The sequence below is a fragment of the Convolutriloba macropyga genome, chromosome 11 (assembly GCF_964194025.1).
Source record: "Convolutriloba macropyga chromosome 11, txConMacr16.3, whole genome shotgun sequence".
Taxonomy (NCBI): domain Eukaryota; kingdom Metazoa; phylum Xenacoelomorpha; order Acoela; family Convolutidae; genus Convolutriloba; species Convolutriloba macropyga.
Genome location: NC_134478.1, coordinates 3,428,159 through 3,449,454, shown reverse-complemented (window position 1 = coordinate 3,449,454; position 21,296 = coordinate 3,428,159). Strand labels below are relative to the sequence as shown.

General features: G+C 32.9%; 1 protein-coding gene across 1 annotated transcript in view; it reads left to right on the top strand.

Moving 5' to 3' along the window:
• Positions 1–19,913, top strand: part of LOC142349713 (uncharacterized) — a 59,270-nt gene extending 39,357 nt beyond the window's left edge. The window contains exons 2-4 of the mRNA XM_075401446.1: positions 4,663–4,892; positions 6,730–6,786; positions 19,562–19,913. Coding sequence (XP_075257561.1) covers positions 4,663–4,892; positions 6,730–6,786; positions 19,562–19,913 — 639 coding nt within the window. The remainder of the gene's footprint in view (positions 1–4,662; positions 4,893–6,729; positions 6,787–19,561) is intronic.
• Positions 19,914–21,296: the final 1,383 nt, after the last annotated feature.

Below are 21,296 nucleotides of genomic sequence, written 5' to 3'. Positions count from 1 at the left end.
TATATTGAATAAATGGACAAAAGAACTAATTTAGGTTTATATTTTTTAGAGACCATTGTGTGTGTTAACTATATTGATTAAATGGACAAAAGAAATAATTTTAGGTTTATTGTTTTTAGGGACCATTGTGTGTGTTAACTATATTGATCAAATGGACAAAAGAAATAATTTTAGGTTTATACTTTTTCGGGACCATTGTTTTTGTTAACTATATTGATCAAATGGACAAAAGAAAAAATTTTAGGTGTATACTTTTTAGGGACCATTGTGTGTGTTAACAATATTGATCAAATGGACAAAAGAATTAATTTTAGGTTTATACATTTTAGGGATCATTGTGTGTGTTAAGTATATTGATCAAATGAACAAAAGAAATAATTTTAGGTTTATTCTTTTTAGGGACCATTGTGTGTGTTAACTATATTGATTAAATGGACAAAAGAAATAATTTTAAGTTTATTCTTTTTAGGGACCATTATGTGTGTTAACAAAATTGATCAAATGGACAAAAGAATTAATTTTTAGGTTTATACTGTTTAGGGACCATTGTGTGTGTTAACTATATTGGTCAATTTGACAAAAGAAATAATTTTTGGTTGATACTTTTTAGGGACCATTGTGTGTGTTAACTATATTGAATAAATGGACAAAAGAACTAATTTAGGTTTATATTTTTTAGAGACCATTGTGTGTGTTAACTATATTGATTAAATGGACAAAAGAAATAATTTTAGGTTTATTGTTTTTAGGGACCATTGTGTGTGTTAACTATAGTGATCAAATGGACAAAAGAAATAATTTTAGGTTTATACATTTTAGGGACATTGTGTGTGTTAAGTATAGTGATCAAATGGACAAAAGAAATAATTTTAGGTTTGTACTTTTTCGGGACCATTGTTTGTGTTAACTATATTGATCAAATGGACAAAAGAAATAATTTTAGGTTTATACTTTTTAGGGACATTGTGTGTGTTAAGTATATTGATCAAATGGACAAAAGAAATAATTTTAGGTTTGTACTTTTTCGGGACCATTGTGTGTGTTAACTATATTGATCAAATGGACAAAAGAAAAAATTTTTTGTTTATACTTTTTCGGGACCATTGTTTGTGTTAACTATATTGATCAAATGGACAAAACAAAATAAATTTAGGTTTATATTTTTAGGGACCATTGTGTGTGTTAACTATATTGATTAAATGGTCAAAAGAAATAATATTAGGTTTATACTTTTTAGGGACCATTGTGTGTGTTAATTATATTGATCAAATGGACAAAAGAAATAATTTTAGGTTTATACATTTCAGGGACCATTGTGTGTGTTAATTATATTGATCAAATGGACAAAAGAAATAATTTTAGGTTTATACTTTTTCGGGACCATTGTTTGTGTTAACTATATTGATCAAATGGACAAAAGAAATAATTATAGGTATATACTTTTTAGGGACCAATGTGTGCGTTAACTATATTGATTAAATGGACAAAAGAAATAATTTTAAGTTTATACTTTGTAGGGACCATTGTGTGTGTTAACAATATTGATCAAATGGACAAAAGAATTATTTTTTAGGTTTTTACTGTTTAGGGACCATTGTGTGTGTTAACTATGTTGGTCAATTTGACAAAAGAAATAATTTTTGGTTGATACTTTTTAGGGACCATTGTGTGTGTTAACTATATTGAATAAATGGACAAAAGAACTAATTTTAGGTTTATACTTTTTAGAGACCATTGTGTGTTAACTAAATTGATTAAATGGACAAAAGAAATAATTTTAGGTTTATAGTTTTTAGGGACCATTGTGTGTGTTAAATATATTGACCAAATGGACAAAAGAAAAAATTTTAGGTTTATACATTTTAGGGACATTGTGTGTGTTAAGTATATTGATCAAATGGACAAAAGAAATAATTTTAGGTTTGTACTTTTTCGGGACCATTGTTTGTGTTAACTATATTGATCAAATGGACAAAAGAAATAATTTTAGGTTTATACTTTTTAGGGACATTGTGCGTGTTAAGTATATTGATCAAATGGACAAAAGAAATAATTTTAGGTTTGTACGTTTTCGGGACCATTTTGTGTGTTAACTATATTGATCAAATGGACAAAAGAAATAATTTTTTGTTTATACTTTTTCGGGACCATTGTTTGTGTTAACTATATTGATCAAATGGACAAAAGAAATAATTTTAGGTTTATATTTTTAGGGACCATTGTGTAAGTTAACTATATTGATTAAATGGGCAAAAGAAATAATTTTAGGTTTATACTTTTTAGGGACCATTGTGTGTGTTAACTATATTGATCAAATGGACAAAAGAAATAATTTTAGGATTATACATTTTAGGGACCATTGTGTGTGTTAAGTATATTGATCAAATGGACAAAAGAAATAATTTTAGGTTTATACTTTTTCGGGACCATTGTTTGTGTTAACTATATTGATCAAATGGACAAAAGAAATAATTATAGGTATATACTTTTTAGGGACCATTGTGTGTGTTAACTATATTGATTAAATGGACAAAAGAAATAATTTTAGGTTTATACTTTTTAGGGACCATTGTGTGTGTTAACTATATTGATTAAATCGACAAAAGAAATAATTTTAGGTTTATTCTTTTTAGGGACCATTGTGTGTGTTAACAATATTGATCAAATGGACAAAAGAAATAATTATAGGTATATACTTTTTAGGGACCATTGTGTGTGTTAACTATATTGATTAAATGGACAAAAGGAATAATTTTATGTTTATACTTTTTAGGGACCATTGTGTGTGTTAACTATATTGATTAAATGGACAAAAGAAATAATTTTAGGTTTATACTTTTTAGGGACCATTGTGTGTGTTAACAATATTGATCAAATGGACAAAAGAAATGATTTTAGGTTTATGCTTTTTAGGGAGCATTGTGTGTGTTAACAATTTTGATCAAATAGACAAAAAAATAATTTTAGGTTTATACTTTTTAGGGACCATTGTGTGTGTTAACTATATTGATTAAATGGACAAAAGAAATAATTTTAGGTTTATACTTTTTAGGGACCATTGTGTGTGTTAACAATATTGATCAAATGGACAAAAGAAATGATTTTAGGTTTATGCTTTTTAGGGAGCATTGTGTGCGTTAACAATTTTGATCAAATAGACAAAAAAATAATTTTAGGTTTATACTTTTTAGGGACCATTGTGTGTGTTAACAATATTGGTCAAATGGACAAAAGAAATAACTGTTGGTTTATACTTTTTAGGGACCATTGTGTGTGTTAACAATATTGATCAAATGGACAAAAGAAATAATTTTAGGTTTATACTTTTTAGGGACCATTGTGTGTGTTAACTATATTGATCAAATGGACAAAAGAATTAATTATAGGTTTATACTTTTTAGTGACCATTGTGTGTGTTAACTATATTGATCAAATGGACAAAAGAAATAATTTTAGGTTTATACTTTTTAGTGACCATTGTGTGTGTTAACTATATTGATCAAATGGACAAAAGAAATAATTTTAGGTTTATACTTTTTAGGGACCATTGTGTGTGTTAACAATGTTGATCAAATGGACAAAAGAAATAATTTTAGGTTTATACTTTTTAGGGACCATTGTGTGTGTTAACTATATTGATCAAATGGACAAAAGAAATAATTATAGGTATATACTTTTTAGGGACCATTGTGTGTGTTAACTATATTGATTAAATGGACAAAAGAAATAATTTTAGGTTTATACTTTTTAGTGACCATTGTGTGTGTTAACTATATTGATCAAATGGACAAAAGAAATAATTTTAGGTTTATACTTTTTAGTGACCATTGTGTGTGTTAACTATATTGATCAAATGGACAAAAGAAATAATTTTAGGTTTATACTTTTTAGGGACCATTGTGTGTGTTAACAATATTGATCAAATGGACAAAAGAAATAATTTTAGGTTTATACTTTTTCGGGACCATTGTTTGTGTTAACTATATTGATCAAATGGACAAAAGAAGTAATTATAGGTATATACTTTTTAGGGACCATTTTGTGTGTTAACTATATTGATTAAATGGACAAAAGAAATAATTTTAGGTTTATACTTTTTAGTGACCATTGTGTGTGTTAACTATATTGATCAAATGGACAAAAGAAATAATTTTAGGTTTATACTTTTTAGGGACCATTGTGTGTGTTAATAATATTGATCAAATGGACAAAAGAAATAATTTTAGGTTTATACTTTTTAGGGACCATTGTGTGTGTTAACTATATTGATCAAATGGACAAAAGAATTAATTATAGGTTTATACTTTTTAGTGACCATTGTGTGTGTTAACTATATTGATCAAATGGACAAAAGAAATAATTCTTGGTTTATACTTTTTAGGGACCATTGTGTGTGTTAACATTATTGATCAAATGGACAAAAGAAATAATTTTAGGTTTATACTTTTTAGTGACCATTGTGTGTGTTAACTATACTGATCAAATGGACAAAAGAAATAATTCTTGGTTTATACTTTTTAGGGACCATTGTGTGTGTTAACATTATTGATCAAATGGCCAAAAGAAATAATTTTTTGGTTTATACTTTTTAGGGACCATTGTGTGTGTTAACATTATTGATCAAATGGACAAAAGAAATAATGGTTGGTTTATACTTTTTAGGGACCATTGTGTGTGTTAACTATATTGATCAACGCATACTTCATTTCAACTGTATACAGTCGGAAAGAACTTCATTCGTTCGACTTCTTTCTCATCACTCTGCAGTCTTTCTTGGATCTGATCATCTCTGGCGCTTTGAACTTTTATCATTACATAATGAATTCGGCTGCAGCAGTACTTGCTTTCTGTTTTTACGGTGGGTTCTATTTTCCGGACAATGTTAAAGACGAGTATAAATTGTTCAGCTTTTCTATTGTTGAAATCAATTGATGTATTTTTTTGCGAAAAATAAGAACAGTGAGAAAGAGAAAGAAAATTTAAATAAAATAAATATATTTCAATAAAAACGGATCAGGTAATTCAAGCCCAAATTTATATTGCAGTGTGGCGGTTACAGCGATCCAAACAATAATTGATCCTTAATTAATTGAGTTGCCGGGGTCAAGATGTCAGATGGTTTTAAAAAACTGAGTTTTTTTTCCAAAACTCCGGCCATTTCCTGCATAATTTGGTGCAAAATATACTCAACGCTGTGAATATTTAATTGGAATTGATCTGGAGATTTTGTTGATCTTGTGAATGCCTTGAAATTTGCAACTCCTGTTTGCTAATTATATGCAGAGTGAAAAATTGTATCACAGCTATGTTGTAAAAATAGTCCCCAACAAAACAGTCGGGGGAAAAATTGTCTCATATTAGAAAATGTCCCCTCACAAAACAGCAGAACACTCAGAAAAATTAGCCCAAAAAGAAAAAATAATACCACACAAATCATAACGGATTAATGCACTATTAAAAAATCAGAACGAAAACCAGTAGTTGATCTTGAAAAAATCTTGAAAGAGTTAGATCTTGATTGTTGTAGTTTGACTTTTAACCGGCTTGCCCAAATATTTTGCTTCTAATTGTTTTGATCAAAGATAGAAGAAATAATAATGAAGATTTCACTCAGCATGAAAAAACGGGTTCTTCACTGGAATTATACAATTCATTTTCAATCGTTTTATTGTTGTTTCTCATGCTGGGCGATTTTAATTTCAATCGGTTCTTTTAGGCACCGTTTAGCAGTTTGTAAGTTTTCGAAACTTTGTAACAGGTGGGTAACCCTGGAGGACCTTTACTTTTTTGCCTGAAACCTGTCACAAAATTGTGAGTGTCTGTTTATCAGACAACCAAATTAACAATTATGCAGGGAACTTTTCGTGAAGCTCAAAATGTTAGATATACCAAAATCTAACATGGCTTTTGGCTTCGCGGTTTTGGTTTGGTCATATAGTTCGCCAACTGCCTTTAAATTTCATCCTGGTAGTGTTGCTTTTGTATATATAAAAACTCTTTGCTGTTTTTTTATTAAATTTCTGTATTTGTATATTTGAAAAAGTAGCTTTGCTGCCTTTAATTAACGATCAGCATCGCCCTCATTTCAATGCAATTAGGATGAGGTTTAAAATTTTGGATCTTTTCAACAATTGCCCCCCCCCCCTTTGGTACCTAGTAGAGAATCGCCTCCCCTTTTGTGCTATACTTTACCACAATATTACGTGGCCTACACTTTAGATAGCCGAAAATTAGTTTAAGCGCAATTGTGGACCGCTGTTCACGGCCATGCCTCTCATGCGCTGTGGGATGTAATCCGGAAATCGCGGGTCGGTTATCGCGGCGAAGCCGCGACGCGCGCGAAGCGCGCCCACCGACCCGCCAGTCGGAAATTCTTTTCGCTTTGTATTCCGGTTCGGCTAATTGCTATACCACGGTGTATTTTATTCTATTCAATTTAATAGTATGTGCATGCGTGGAAAGTTATTAGTCGTCTCTGATTGGTTAATAAATAGCTCGCTTAAATTCTATTCAAGAATAGCCCCCCCTTTTGCAAAAGGGGGGGCAATTGTTGAAAAGATCCAAAATTTTTATTGATGCCTGCAGTTAATGAATCATAAGGGCACACGTTCGATGGTGCTGGCGAGGTATATCAAAATTATTCCAAAAGTCGTAATTTTTAACAATCGATTCAGTTTCATTTTTTTACCAATGTACCAAAGCCAGCTGAATAATTAAAATACGTATCAGGTCCTTCAATCAACACCCCAACTGGAACTTCTTGTGTCATTTGACTTGGATTGAAAGGTGTCTCACTTCAGAAGAATGTGTGATAGCTTTGTTTTCGACTTTTTTACTATTAAATTTGAGCACTACTAAAGTTTCCCTGTTTAGGCGTCACAAGAAAACGCCGCCGAGGAAAAATATGTAAGATAAACGGAAAAAAATTGATTTTTTTCACCGCAAGTTTTGTACACAATTTTGCGGTGAAATGCGGAGTATGTGGTGAAAATATGTAAGCTTACCGCTAGAGTAATCGGTGAACTTACAAAAGTTCACCACAAAAGTTCACCGCTAGAGTATGTAATTTCACCGATTAATATAGCGGTGAAATTACATATTTTAGCCGTGAATTGTGGTAAATTTTTGTAAGTTCAACGCTTACTTTAGCGGTTAACTTACATAAATTCACCGCTTTCTCCGAATTTCACAGCAAAACTATGTACAAAAATTGCAGTGAAAAAAAAACAAATTTTACCGCTTAACAAATTTATCCAATTTTTTGCGTTGATTCTACAAAAAATCACAGCTTCAAAGTACCCACAAGTAGGTAAGAAATTACAAAAGTCTAAAAAGTACAATTAAGCGCTGAATTTATGTAACTTCACCGCATTCACTGCTGATCTCACACATTTTTAACGTTTTTTCCTAAGCGACGAATTGATATAAGCTGAACAATTCGACAGGCGGTGATTTTATGTAAATTCACCAAATTCACTGCAATCACCGCATATTATGTAATTTGGACAATTTTTTCAAAGCGGTGAGTTTATGTAATTTCACCGCTAAACTCAGCGGTGAAATTATCTAATTTCACCGCCACCAGGCGAAAAAAACTTTTTTCACCGCATTCACCGCCTGATTTATGTAATTTCACCGCCTTCACCGCTGATCTTAGAAAATTTTTCGTTGAATGGCGGTGACACCTCAACCGGGGTGAAGCTTTTCTTTTAGCGCACAAAATTCAGGTTCCATCAGTTGCTATTAAAAAGGAAAGATTGTTTGCTAGGGTATTTAAAGAACCAATAGAGCACTTACGCACCTGATGAAACCTTATAGAAACAGAGCACAAGAGAAATAACCAATATTCCATATCCACTTTCAGGCGTCTCATAATCGGAACAGAAATATTGTGAAATTTTTTTAAAAGTTATCCGGTGGATATCAATGTTAAAACGAGTGTGAAAAGCAGAGAAAGCCTTAATTAAAACGTTTCTGAAATAAGAAAAGCTTTAAAAAAAGTATTCAATCTGAAATCAAAAAATTATTCTGGTGAGTTGCTCAATCACTAGAAAACCCGTTTCTAGCTTTTTGTGGGCAATTTTTTCCCTGGTCTGCTAATGTTTTTGCTTTCGTTACAAAATCAGTTTCTAGTTCGACAAAAACGATTAAGAAAGTTTCGATTCTATTTGACAATTGTCATCGAAAAAAAATGATCAAAAAAGAACAGCTTTCAATAATTTTTTTTATTTTTGCTGAAGCAATGTTTTGACAGTTTATTTTGTTTAACTGAAGTAACTGGTGTCCTTTAAAAAGTTTTTTGCGTCTTATGCATTTAATCATCAACTTGAAAACTTTGTAGTTGAAAAGCTTTGCTCCTGAACACAAACATTTTCGAATTTCTCTCTGATGAGAGAAACTCAGTCAAACTTTTGAATAAGAAATATTACCCTCAGTTTTCTAATTATATTTTTTCAATTTTCTGCATTGTATCTCTGCTGGCTGTCCCACAGATTAGGATCCCGTATTGTACCACTGGTTTAACACAATTAATGAACATTTTGATCAACTGGCTTTTAGTTATATGGTGTCTCTCTTTTTTAAAACAAAGAGCCCAAATTGAATCAAATTGCTTTTGGCGTTGCAAGTGCTCTCTAAAACCTATATTTTTTGTCAATAGTTATGCTAAGGTATTTAAAACAAATTATATTTTCAAAGCGTTTTCCGTTCTTCTTAAGAAATTTCTTCTGTCGTACTTAATCTTAAAGTTGGTAGTAGTTCTATCCGTTCCATATGTAAGTTTATCAATTAAAACCCGGTTTTTTTGGATACTATATGTTGACGTTCATTTGCTTTGTAAAACTTAGTGAAAACTGCAGTAATTTCGGCAAAAAATAACAATTATTTTCTGGCTGTTTATTTTCAGATCATTTATGAAACATTAAGGGGAAATGAGACTAATATGGAGCCTGTGGTACCCCGATTTGGACTACTGTCAATTATGACCTCCTTTGTCCAGATTGTAGGATTTTTTGTTCCTATATTTCTAATACGCTTCTAAATTTTTATATACAGGACACCTTATCTTTATTTTTTACAGCTTTGAAGCAGTACCATTCGCTCAATGGTGTTGAAGAATTTACGAAAACTTGAAAATATGCAAAAATTGGTTCCCTAGTGGGAAAGCGTGCTGTTCGTATGAGCTGTTCCTCTTTCTCTCTTAAAACCAAATTGTTTTTTTTTCAATTTCCACTAACAGTAAAAGAATGCGAATTAGAAAATTTTGTATATAAATTTACAATGGGTGGTTTTGGAAGAAAGAGAGGTAATGGACGAAAACTGTTGGGTTCATTTATCCCTTCTTCTTAATTTAGGGATGTTAATGATGTTATCGTCAGTGATTCTGGAAGACTACCTTCCTTAAGACGTGTGTTATATGGCAGGATAGGTAGTGGGCACTTGAAGCTGCTACAAACTTCATAAAGTTGTAGCTCAGATCCATTTGGTCTCAACAACATTTTAACTTAGAATCGTGAATGACACTAAGAGCTTCTTTTCCGTTCGTAGGTAGCATAAACCAATATTGAAATTGTTGATTCTTAAAGAACACTCAATTCGTCTCCACTCGTTTTTTTTCGAATTTTTACCAATTGATTGAAATAAATGATAAAAATTGTTTTTTAGATGTGGATTAAGATAATGTTATTTTTCTCAAGCTTTTTCGCTTGAATTTGATGCATGTTTTTTTATTTTTTTGATAGATCTGTTTCATTTTTACTTTTGTCTTCTGCTTAAGTTTTGTGCGTTGTTTTTAGTACTTTTCTTTGTCTTTGGGTTCAATTGGTTTTAATTGCATATTTTATTTTAACTTTTTATTCTTTTTAGCAGTTTCGTTTGGGCTATCAACCTAGCTCTGATAGTATTTATTTTTGTATCGAATTTATTGGAAATTATCAGAAAAAGGTAATGATCATATCTTCAAGTTTTTTACTTTTATTTTGCTGTATAATTGCAATAAGAACAAGCAAGTTTGATTTTGTGGGTGCAGTTTCTCGCGTAAAATAATTTTCATCAATTATCTTCTTGCAACCTGATTTAAATCTATGTGAAAGTAACAAAAATGATACTCTCGAGAGTTCCAGCAACTCTCATAGTCAGCGCCGGAAGTCCGTTCATGGTATTTGATCGAACCAATTCCTTGTAAAGATTTTTTGGTAAAAAGTTGCAACCCAGCCCCCTCTTTTTTGATTATTTTCAAGAGATTATTATAAGAGCAGGATTATGTCTATAATCGTCTAGGAACAATGATTTTGTGTTGTAAAAGTCCTTGAGAATTGATTCTGTTGGCCGGAGATCCGCTGGTTTCTCCTTTAGGCTTTCTAGCAACACTTTCAGTTCTTCAAAATTTTGGTTTGTGATCGAAAGTTTTGAAGCACGATTTGGAAACCTTTCAGCTTATTCTTTGAGAATAGACGAAATCTCAACTGATTATATAACTAGCTATCCAGGCTGCTAGTCACAGATTAAATTAAAAAATTTCAAATGATTTATATTTAAAAAAAAACTTAAAGAACATTTAAATATGAAGCCAACCCAGACTTTCCGACATCAGTAGCATCAAATGGAATCCATTTCTACTGCAATAACAGCAAGAAGAAAACAGTTATCAAAAACTTGCTATTCTTTAACCACTGTCTGTTCGAAAGACTGTGCATACCACAATCCGAAAAGACTACCCTCAAAAATCACAAGCAGTGTGATAAAGGCAGAGAACCAGAGTGATCGCCATCATACCATAAGGTCCGTTTTTAGGCGTCTTAATATCCGAACAGAAATGTTTTGAAATTTAGTTCAAAGTTTTGCAGTGGAGGTCAAAATTAAAACTCGTGCGAACAACAGAGGGTTGCCTTAAATAAAACGATTCTGAAATTGGAAAGTTTTTCACGATAAAACCATCTAATTTACTCCAAAAAATAGTCTTGTGAAATGTTCATTCAGCAGAAAATACTTTTCTAGCATTTCGGTGGCAACATTTTTCTGGGGTCTGCTAATTTCTTTCACCTTTTGTCACAAAATCAGATTCCAGTTTGACAAGCATATTTGACTTTTTCCGACCGACTGTTTCAGATTAAACCCTTAGCTCCTGAGCGCAAAATTTTTTGCTTTTCTCTTTGATGAGTGAAATTTAGTCAAACTTTTGAATAAAGAAAAATAACCTCAATTTTTAAAATTTTTTTCTCAATTTTCTGCATCGTATCACTACTGGCAGTCCCAGAGACTAGAATCATGTTTTGTACCAAAGGTAATGACCACTAGTAATGAAGATTTTGATCAATTGGCTGTGATTTAAAATTTTACTCCTTTTGTTAAACAGTCCAAAAAACAGTACCAATGTAGCGTCGACGAGTTCCAAGTGTTCTGCAAAATATTTCTTTTGTCAACTTTTGTGCCCCGGTATTTAAGAGAAATTAGACCCTCAAGGGGTTTTCCGTTCAATTTTTCTGTCGTATTTAATCTCAGTTTTGAAGTCAACATTACTATTAAGTTTATTGTTTGGGAAAACTGTTGACGGTCATAATGAGCATTTGCTTTGTTTAATTTCAGTCCAAACTGCGGTATTTTTAGAAAAAAAATACTGTGCAAATACGAGCTGTTTGTTTTGCGATCATTTAAGTAAACAATGAAGGCAGGTGGGAATGAGTCTAGACAACTGCCTTTTTTAGGACATGTAATAATTAGCTGGATATGTAGTAGGCAATTGAAGCTGCTACTGTTTTCTTAAAAGTGTATTTCATATCCATATAGTCTTCAATATATTTTAACTTAGTACACTGAATGACTCTAAGCACTTCGTTACCGTTCGTTGGTAGCATTAACATTTTAAAATTGTTGATTCATAAAGAACACTCAATTTGTTTAAACTGTATTTCCAAATTTTTCCGTCAGGTGTCGTTTTTGCTTAACTTACTGTCGGCTTACATTGATCTTTGTACTTTTATCTTTGGGTTTCAGTTCCTTTTTGTTTAAACTTTTCTGAACTTTCTATTCTTTTTGCATTTTTGTTTCAATTGGCTGTCAACCCATGAGTGATGGTTTTTTATTTTTCACCGCCTGCTTCATCGAAGATATCAGACCAAAAATGATTTGAGTAAAATTTGAATCTCTCCAAATTATAATAAGTGCGGATATCCCAGTCCGAATAGACGAGTTGCAAAAATTACGAACAGTGTAAAGAACAGAGAATATTACTAAGCAGAAAGATCAACTAACTAGTGGTTTTCTGCAGAGTCATGTAATATACAAATTTTTAGAATCATAAGCAAAAAAATTTTCTTCAAATTGAACATGAAGCGAATTTTTAATAGCGAGAACATAAAGACCATTTAAACACAAAGCAAAAAAGATGAATATGGTTCAATGTTTCAGAGTTGTATTCCAGTTCTCAACAATCTTTTATCATTTTTGGTTATAAACTTGTAAAATTCTAATATTTCTCTCAATCGAACAAAATAAAATTTTTGATTTTATAATTTGTTTTAGTTCGCGTTTCAAAAAATTTTCTTGAATTCTGGCCCGCACACTGGAAGTGGCTTGTTCGAGTAGATATAGTTTCCATTGATTACGTTGTTCTTGTTGCGTAAAGCTGGTCTTTTCTTGAAAATTTCTTTTGGATTCGATAGCTTAACTTGCAATTAACAGTAGGCATATTCTCTTCATGTACAATCCAAGAAAAATAGAAAATTATCAAGGTTTCTGCTGTTTCGAAAGGAGGATCCTGTACGTTTGGAGCATGTTCAACAAAAAATCTACGAAGCTTAGATACTTCGGTTTGTAATTATTGTTGTTGGGATAATTGAGAGTTCGTTTGTACTTACAATACCACTGGCCGCAGCCTCTGCGTTGGCTGATTTTTTGTCCAGTGAATAATAACATGAAAAAATAGAAAACCAATTTTTATAAGTAAAAGGTAAAAGAGATATTAAAAAGTCCACAAAATTATACCGATTAGTTTTCTAAGCGTCTCAAGTGATATCTAAGATCTAATTTTTTCTCCATCGTGAGGCACAGCAATTTAAGAAAAAGATTTTCAATGGTTTTTTTTCACTGTAAATACATTCCTGATCTAGTGCTTTATACTAATGTAGGTTTTACATTTGGCCGTTTTGATGTAAGTTTAGTCATTTTTATCCCGTACTTTGTTTGGGATAAAATCTGTTGATGTTCAAGACGAGTATTTCTTTTGTTTAGTTTAGCGCAAATTTCGGTAACTTTGGCAAAAAAAGATGTTCAGGTACAATGTGTCCCTTTTCGGATCATTTATTTAAACAATGAAGGGAATGGGAGATAATATGGAGCCAATTTTGACTTCTATGATTTGCAAACTCCTTAGCCCGCATTGTAAAAATTGTTTCCTTTTTTCACAAAAGATTCTAATGTTTTACATACAGGACCCTAACATATACTTTGAGAAAAAAATGCGCATTGTGCTGGAAAAGTATGATGGTTGAATGAATTCAACTTAGCTGCTTACTGTGTTCACAGTTCTCCTTTTTCCCTTATAACCAAATTGTTTGTTAATTAAAATTTAAAAAAATTCTAAAATTCTATTAGAAAAAACTCTGTAAAAAATTACAGTGGGTTGTTAAGAGAGATATTTGACCAAAATTGTTGGGTTCACTCTTTCTTCTTTCTCTTACGTAGGAGGATTACTGACGCTAATTTTTAGCGATTTTGGAAAACTGCCTTCTTGAAAACATGTGTTAAATAGCCGGATAGGTAGTGGGAAATTGAAGTTGCTACAGATGTCATAAAGATGCCGTTTAGATCAATATAGTCTTCAATAAATTAGATTCCTGGTTGATTCTAAGCACTTCTTTTCCGTTCGTTGGTATCATGAAACTATATTAAAATTGTTGATTTTTGAAGAACCTTTATTTTGGTCTAAACTCTTTTAACAAATTTTTATCAATTGTTCGAACAAAATGATCCAAATCGTTTATTTGATGTTGATTGAGATTAAGTAATTTTTCTCTACTAAATTTTTCCAATGAATTCAAAAAAAATTCTGCTGCACGTTTTCCTATTATTGTTTTGAAAGATCTGTTTCATTTTTACATTCGTCTTCCGCTTACTTTTCGCATGTTGTTTTTAGTATTTTCTTTTTCTCTGCGTTCAATTGTTTTTGGTCGCATACCTTTTCTGAACATTCTATTTTTTTCTGTTTTATCAGCCTTTTACTTTTGATTTATAATTGCAGTAGGACCGTGCAAGTTTTCTCTTGAGCGTTTAGTTTCTCGAATAACAGAGTTTTTATCAATTATCTTAATACAACCTGCTCTCATGTAATCCTTCAATGTGTCTCGTTTTTGACTGTTGTAGAAAAAAATGGTAATAAAGTTACAGCACGGTTCTTAAAGAGTGCTGTTCTTTTCACCAAACTATAAAAAACTTTCGTTTTTTGAACTTCTCTGTGTTAACTGGTTTTGGAGTCATCCATTTGAAACTTAAATAGGTGATACTCTTTACCAACTCTCACAAGTAGTGCTTGAAGTCCTTTCAAAGTACTTGAGATGAGAAATTCCGTTTGAAGATTTTTTTTGATAAAAATGCAACCCCGCCCGCAATTTTTTTGTTCATGCTCAAAAGAGATCTGTGATTGTCTAGGAACAATGATTTTTTGTTATAAAAGTCCCTGAGAGTTTTTGTCAATGGTTTCTCGTGTAGGTTTAACTTTCAGCAAAACTTTTAGAACATCAAATTTTTTGGTTAGTGATCGAATGTTTAAAAGCTTGATTTGGTCTCTATTCACAGCTTAATGTAAAACAATATAACTGGTTCAAATTTAAAAAAAATGATAAACGAACGTTTCAGTATGATGCAAAAACAGACTTTCAGCAGACCAGTAGCATCAAAAAGAATCCAATTCTTTGATAATCACAAGCGAAAAAATCGATTATCACAAATTTACCCTACTTTGATTACTGTCTTTTCGAAAGACTCTGGGTATCACAGACCAAAAAGATGGCATGCAAAAATAACAAGAGGAGTTAAGAAAAAGAATAATGATAAGCAGAGAGCTCAACTAACTGGTGGTTTTCTGCAGCGTCATGTGTTATACAAAATTGTGGAGTCCTGAGCGAAAAAAGTTTTCTTCCGACTGAACATGAAGGTAAATTTTGAATAGCGAAAACAGAAAGAACGTTTAAAAGAAAGCAAAAAGATGAATCTGTTTCATTGTTTCATATTTGTTATCCAGTTTTTAACTTTCTTTTACTATTTTTGTTGTTATGCTGTGGGGATCTGGTTGTATGCTTGTCTAATTCTTTTATTTCTCTCAACCGAATGAAATGAAATTTCCTGTGTGTTGTTGTAGTTAAATCGCGTTTTGTAATTTCTCTTTTGATTTGTGCCTTGCACTCGGGAAGTGGCTTGTTCAAATAAATATAGGTTCCATTGGTTACGTCTTTACTGTTTCAAAAATCTCGTCTTTTTCTAAATATTTCTTTTGGAATAGATAGATGAACTTTCAAATAACTGTAGTTATGTTGTTATACTTCAGTGGGTCCGCTAAAATATTCAAAGCTTTCTTGCTGGGTCTCTCCTGGTACACTCCAAGACATTTATCAAAAATTGCATTGTCTCGAGAATAACATACCAGTATACTTGAAGCATCAAATGGGTTTTTAGCGATTAATACGTTGTTTTTTCGGTAGTATCGGTCCTGTACTTTTTGCCTCTGGTTACATTTTCTACGGCCATTTGTTAGCATTTCAGTTCGTTGATCTTTTCAACAATAGTTTTACTTAGCTTAGATGCTTCAGTTTGTAACCTTTGTAGTTGTTCTGTTTGTAGTCGTTTCTACCAAAAATATTATTGGCTACATCTTCTGCGTTGATTGGTTCCTTTGTCCAGTGAATGAACACTGTAAGCCAAAGTTGATATCAAAAGAATTCAAAATTTTTCTTTAATCATTAGGACTTCTCAGAGCATTGGGTTTTTGCTTGCAACATTTTTTAGTTGTTTTTATTTTTAAAAAACGATTGTTTTTTTCGGAACGATTTTTCAAATTGACTTACACACCGTAATTCAAGTTTCTTGGCATAGTTATGTATTCATTATGATATAATTGATGTCTTTGTGTTGGCCCACGCTAAGCACTCTGCAAATTCTTAAAGAACTTAATCATTGAATTGAGGACCTAACAGCAAAGTATGATACTATAGTGGCTTCCCAAGATGAGGTTCGCGACCCAAGCCAGCTCTGATCAGACTATCCAGACCAAAATCGGCTCTGGTCAGCTGATCCAGACCAAAAATAACTCTGATCAGACAGACTTGAGTTGCGCACTAGGGGTGTCATACCGACTTCAGTCCTGCACTAGGGGTGCCAGAACACCTTTTTCACGCACTGGCGGTAACCGGACTGACACGTTTGACTGTTGAATTAGCAGTACTCATTATTCTATCGTATTTTTTTCAAAAATATTTGCGTCATTTATGGATATGGTTTTTGAGTTTTTCAGTAAACAAAAATTAGTTTGGAATAAAAAAGGTCTTCAGCTCAGCAACGATTAGCAAAACTTTGTCTTTGGCGTGGTCTTGGACAATCATCAAGTAAAATTGCGAAGTGCTCTTCAAAAAACATTCCCATGGGGTTTTTTCGGGGGACTGGCTGGATTTTTTGCTGGAACTCGTGGTTCTGATCAGACTTTCCAGCCTCTGGAAATGTTTTGGATCAGACCGTACAGACGCTGGAAAGAGATTTCTTCAAACTATCAAAACAATACAACGAAACTACGCAGACCCTAGACCACGCTCTGATCAGACTATCCAGACTCTGGTTGGGGCTCTGATCAAGCTGTCCAGAGCGTAGTCAGTGGTGCCAGACTCTGTGCAATGGACTCGTTTTACCCCTCGTGCGCGACCAAAGTCAGTTTGATTAGGGCTGGCTCGGGTCGCGCACCTCATCTTGGGTTATATGTTGTAATTTATATAGCACTGTACAAAATCTTTTTGAATTTAGCTATCGTTTTGCTGATAATGACAAGGTGTATTGAGCTCATTGAATACGACCTGCCACGAAATTGAAAAATTGCAAGAAACTAAGCAGAAGCTCTAATTGCATCTTAGGCAATTGTAGGATATGTAGAACACTGTAGAAAATATAGCAAACACATATTTTTTCAGGCAGTTCAATTTACTCAAAACATTGTCCCCAGTTTGTGCTGGTTAGACCTTGTTTTTGAGTAAAATGAATTGCATGAAAGAAAATGTGTTTGCTACATATTCTACAGTGTTCTACAAATCCCACAATTGCATAAGATGCAATAAGAGCTTCCGCTTAGTTCCTTGCAAACTGGTGGAAGCTTGAATCGGGTGATCCTGACGAAAGTTGGCTATGATCAGACGATCCAGACAAAAGTTTGGGCGTGATTCGAATTTCTGCGAAATAGAGAGAGTTATTGCGAAGTAATTCGAAAAACTTATTTATTCTAATATGGAGCCTGTGGGACCCCATATTTGACATCTGTCATTTGCAACTTCCTTTGCCCACATTGTAAAAATTGTTTCCCTTTCAAATAAGATTCCAATCTTTTAAATATAGGGCTCTAAGATATACTTTAACAAAAAAGTGCGCTCCGTACTGGAAAAGTGTTCAAATGAATTCAATTTAGCTGCTTACTTTGTTCACAGTTCTTCGTTTTCCATTAAACCCAAATTGTTTATTAATTAAAAATAAAAATTCGATTTTACATAAATTTAATAGAAATACGAACTAAAAAAATTTTGCTGAAAAATCTACAAAGGGCAGTTGGGTTTTACAAAAATTGTTGGGTTCACTCTTTCTTCCTTCTCTACGTAGGATTGTTATTTCAAGAAAAAGCAGAGAGGGAATTAGTCAAACTTTGATTCGCACTGTTTCAATCATTTAGGCCTATTTTTCGAAATGTTGCAACTAGGAGAGGGAAGTAATCAGACTGTGATTCGCGATGTTGCGAACTTTAAAGCCCATTTTTGAAATGAAGCCACTATGAGAGGGTATTTTTCTTACTGTGATTTAATTTTTCTTAATTTTATTAACCGAGATATGGCGATTAAGGAAGATTTTGCGGGACTACGGTTCGGTTGAGTCCGATTATTTTTCGAATTAGGTCGTGCATATCAGACTTTTTGCGACTATGAGTCGTTGATGCCAGATCATGATTTGAAATAGTGCGTTCATCGTCTGGGAGGGGATACCCCCCACACAAAAAATTGTCGAATCATATTTCGACCACCTTAACTCGGGAATAATATAGCACTGGGCATCCCGAATGTCTACAAACAGGTTCAGCACTAATTTGCTCTACCACCAATTTCCAGGAACTTTGCTCTGATGTAAAGTTGGGCAGTTAGCAAACTTCAAAATCCTACAATTCTAAAAATATTTTGGCTTTGGAAAACATAATAGAGCTCTGGAGATTAATTCGTGTCGAAAATTTTGAAATTTTTAGCCTGTTGTAGAATTTTCCTGATTGGAATTAGATGAAATTGTGGTCCAAGTTTAATATTGATTGCATGCGATTCGAATTCGAAGTCGATTACCATGAAGAGCGCAATAGCGTCTCAGTTTCAATAAAAGTTGATGAAAAAGTTTCTCTTTATTTTTTACTGATAAAATTCAAAAAACATGTATATAAATTGACGTCTAATTTTCTGAAAACAATACTTCTTACCAATGGTAATGGTTACTGCTACTTCGGCGGTTAAATGTTTAGCCGACTGATTGAAGCTGGAACTTTAGCCGACTGGAAATTTCCACCTTTGGAGCAGCAGTAAAAATAGGTGTAAAGTATTGTTTTCAGAAAAATAACCATCATTTAAGGCATGTAATTTACGAGTTTTGCTATTAAAAATTCAGTTCTAAACCAGGAAACATTTTCAACTAAACAGCAACTATCAAAACTTACCCGTACCTGACGCCAAGTCAATATCAGTACTGGGCAAGTCTAATTCCAAGTCTAGGTATCAGTACCAATTCAGAGCTATGATCATAACATTTAAGACTTTGTTAGACTTGGCCAACGCTTGGCAAGCCCAAGCCAAGTGCAAAAATAAAGTTCCGCACGAGGATCGAACCACCAATCTCCCTCGTCCCTAAAGGTTGTTCTTGTTACTGCTCCACCGTTATTGTTGTATATTTGTCTTTTGCGCCGTTAAAATATGCTTGCAAGAAGCAAACTTCAAGCGAGAAAGCGAGCAAAATATATTACATGGGAGACTTGCGTTTACAATTGCCCAGTACTGATTTACACGTGGAATTCTGTACGGATAGGTTTTAGCGTGGTCTTTGATTTTAATGAAGTAAAACTGGCAAGTGATCCATAAAAATCCTCTAGGATGCTAATTATCTCTAACTATTTGTCGTATCTTTAACTAGGGTCCTCAGCAATTAATTTCTGTTTAAATTTACCCTCATTACAGCTGAAATTTTTTGAATATTTTTCTGCGTGCAAGACTAGGAAATACAAAAAAGTTCAGGAGGAGATCTCGTTAAATTTCCGAAATCATTTTCAAAATAGGTGGCACCTTTTTGGTTCAAGGGAGGCAAACTTGCCAAAACGAATGGACGAATATGGCGTTTCGAATTCATTATTCTCTCTAACTGGAGATTATGTGAGACTTGCTGCAGATTTTTTTTCTCTCTGGGCTCAGATAAATATTTCTTTTGCAATAGCAATCGAGAGATACATTCTCATTGTATGGGCCACAGATGCTGGCGATCTGCTAAACAAGAAAAGAAGGAAAAAATTATATGCTTTTGTGATGATTTGGATAGTTTTTCCTGTTGTTTTCTACTTTTCAATGCGCACATACATTGCTCAGAAGAATGGTTATCACGTAAGTGCGAATAATAGTTACAATCCATTTTTGGGCCAATCAAATCTCGATTGAAAAACTCCAAATTGTAAAATACAACTGGATCCAGTAACTCATCGGTTCCTTTGCATGTACTAGTTACAATAGTTCTCTTGATTTTTGAAACTGAAATAATGCTACCCGGTATGAAGAGGTCAAAAAGAGGCTGAACACCATCACAGACGTTAATATGGCCAGCACCATATACATATTCGAATCATCAGCCCACAAATTTTTCAATATTTTAAATCAATGAGAACACAAAAGCTTGATAATTTGGTTAAAAATCAGATAAAATGTGCCTCATAGTCCCGCTGAAATATTTTTTTTTCAAATTTGAATTATTTCTTTTACGTCTACGTTTTTTTCCGATTCAAAAGGTACGGTAGTATAATGAAAGGTTATTCGTTATTAGCATCCCGGGTTGGCCCATCTTAGATAGCATACTTCAGATCATTTGTGGTTCCATCCACGGAGGGCCAAATTTTCGTGTGTGATCTTACCATGGTATCCAAGATACCATAAATGATCGGGTGTATGACATCTAAGATAGCCATTAATGACAACCCTATAGTATCCAAGACAGCCATTAATGAAAATTCTATGGTATCTTAGATCAATATTAATGGTAACTCTATGGTATCCAAGATGGCCGTAAATGGAATGTGTATGGCATCTAAAAAAACCAATTATGACAGCCTCATGGTATTCAAGAAAGCCATTAAAGGTCGGTTTATGGTTTTTAAGTTTATGGTTTTCATGATTTTTGTGGTTACGTTTGTATCTAAACATTATAAAGCTGACAGCAGATATGAGCCAAGTCAAAAACCATGAATTGAAGCCGCTAAAAAATCTTTTATCAGTTTTTATCCTAATCAAGATTTTTCATTGATAAAAGCTAATTTCGTATAATTCCCTTTCCATCGTGCCATAATAATTTTTTTGCAGGGTAAAAATTTTACTGTGATCACTGTTTTTTATGCATATGTTATCAAAACAACTGAACAAAAGAGGCATAATCATCTTACAATATCTTTGTGATCCTTATATCCGGAGTTTCTGAGCACTATAACTCTGAATCCGACAAAAAAATTGATTTTCACCATGTCAGGGCCAAAATAGCCAAAAGTGCGCCAAAATCAAGTTTTGGAGCATACAGAACAAAAATTTACCCTCTCAACTCAACAAATTTACATAAAAAATATATATTGGGATACTCCTCACTATCTCAAGAACATAAGGAGCCCATATATGTGAGTGTACTTGAGTATTATGGGGTACCAAAATTTGGGTGACACCAATTTGACCCAAAAAAAATAAATTTTGTTTCATGAGTTTTTTTGAATCCTCAATTTTTTGCCTGAAACCCGCCTAGGGTGTTGTGATAAGCATTTCTGAGCAAAACATGAAGTTGCACAA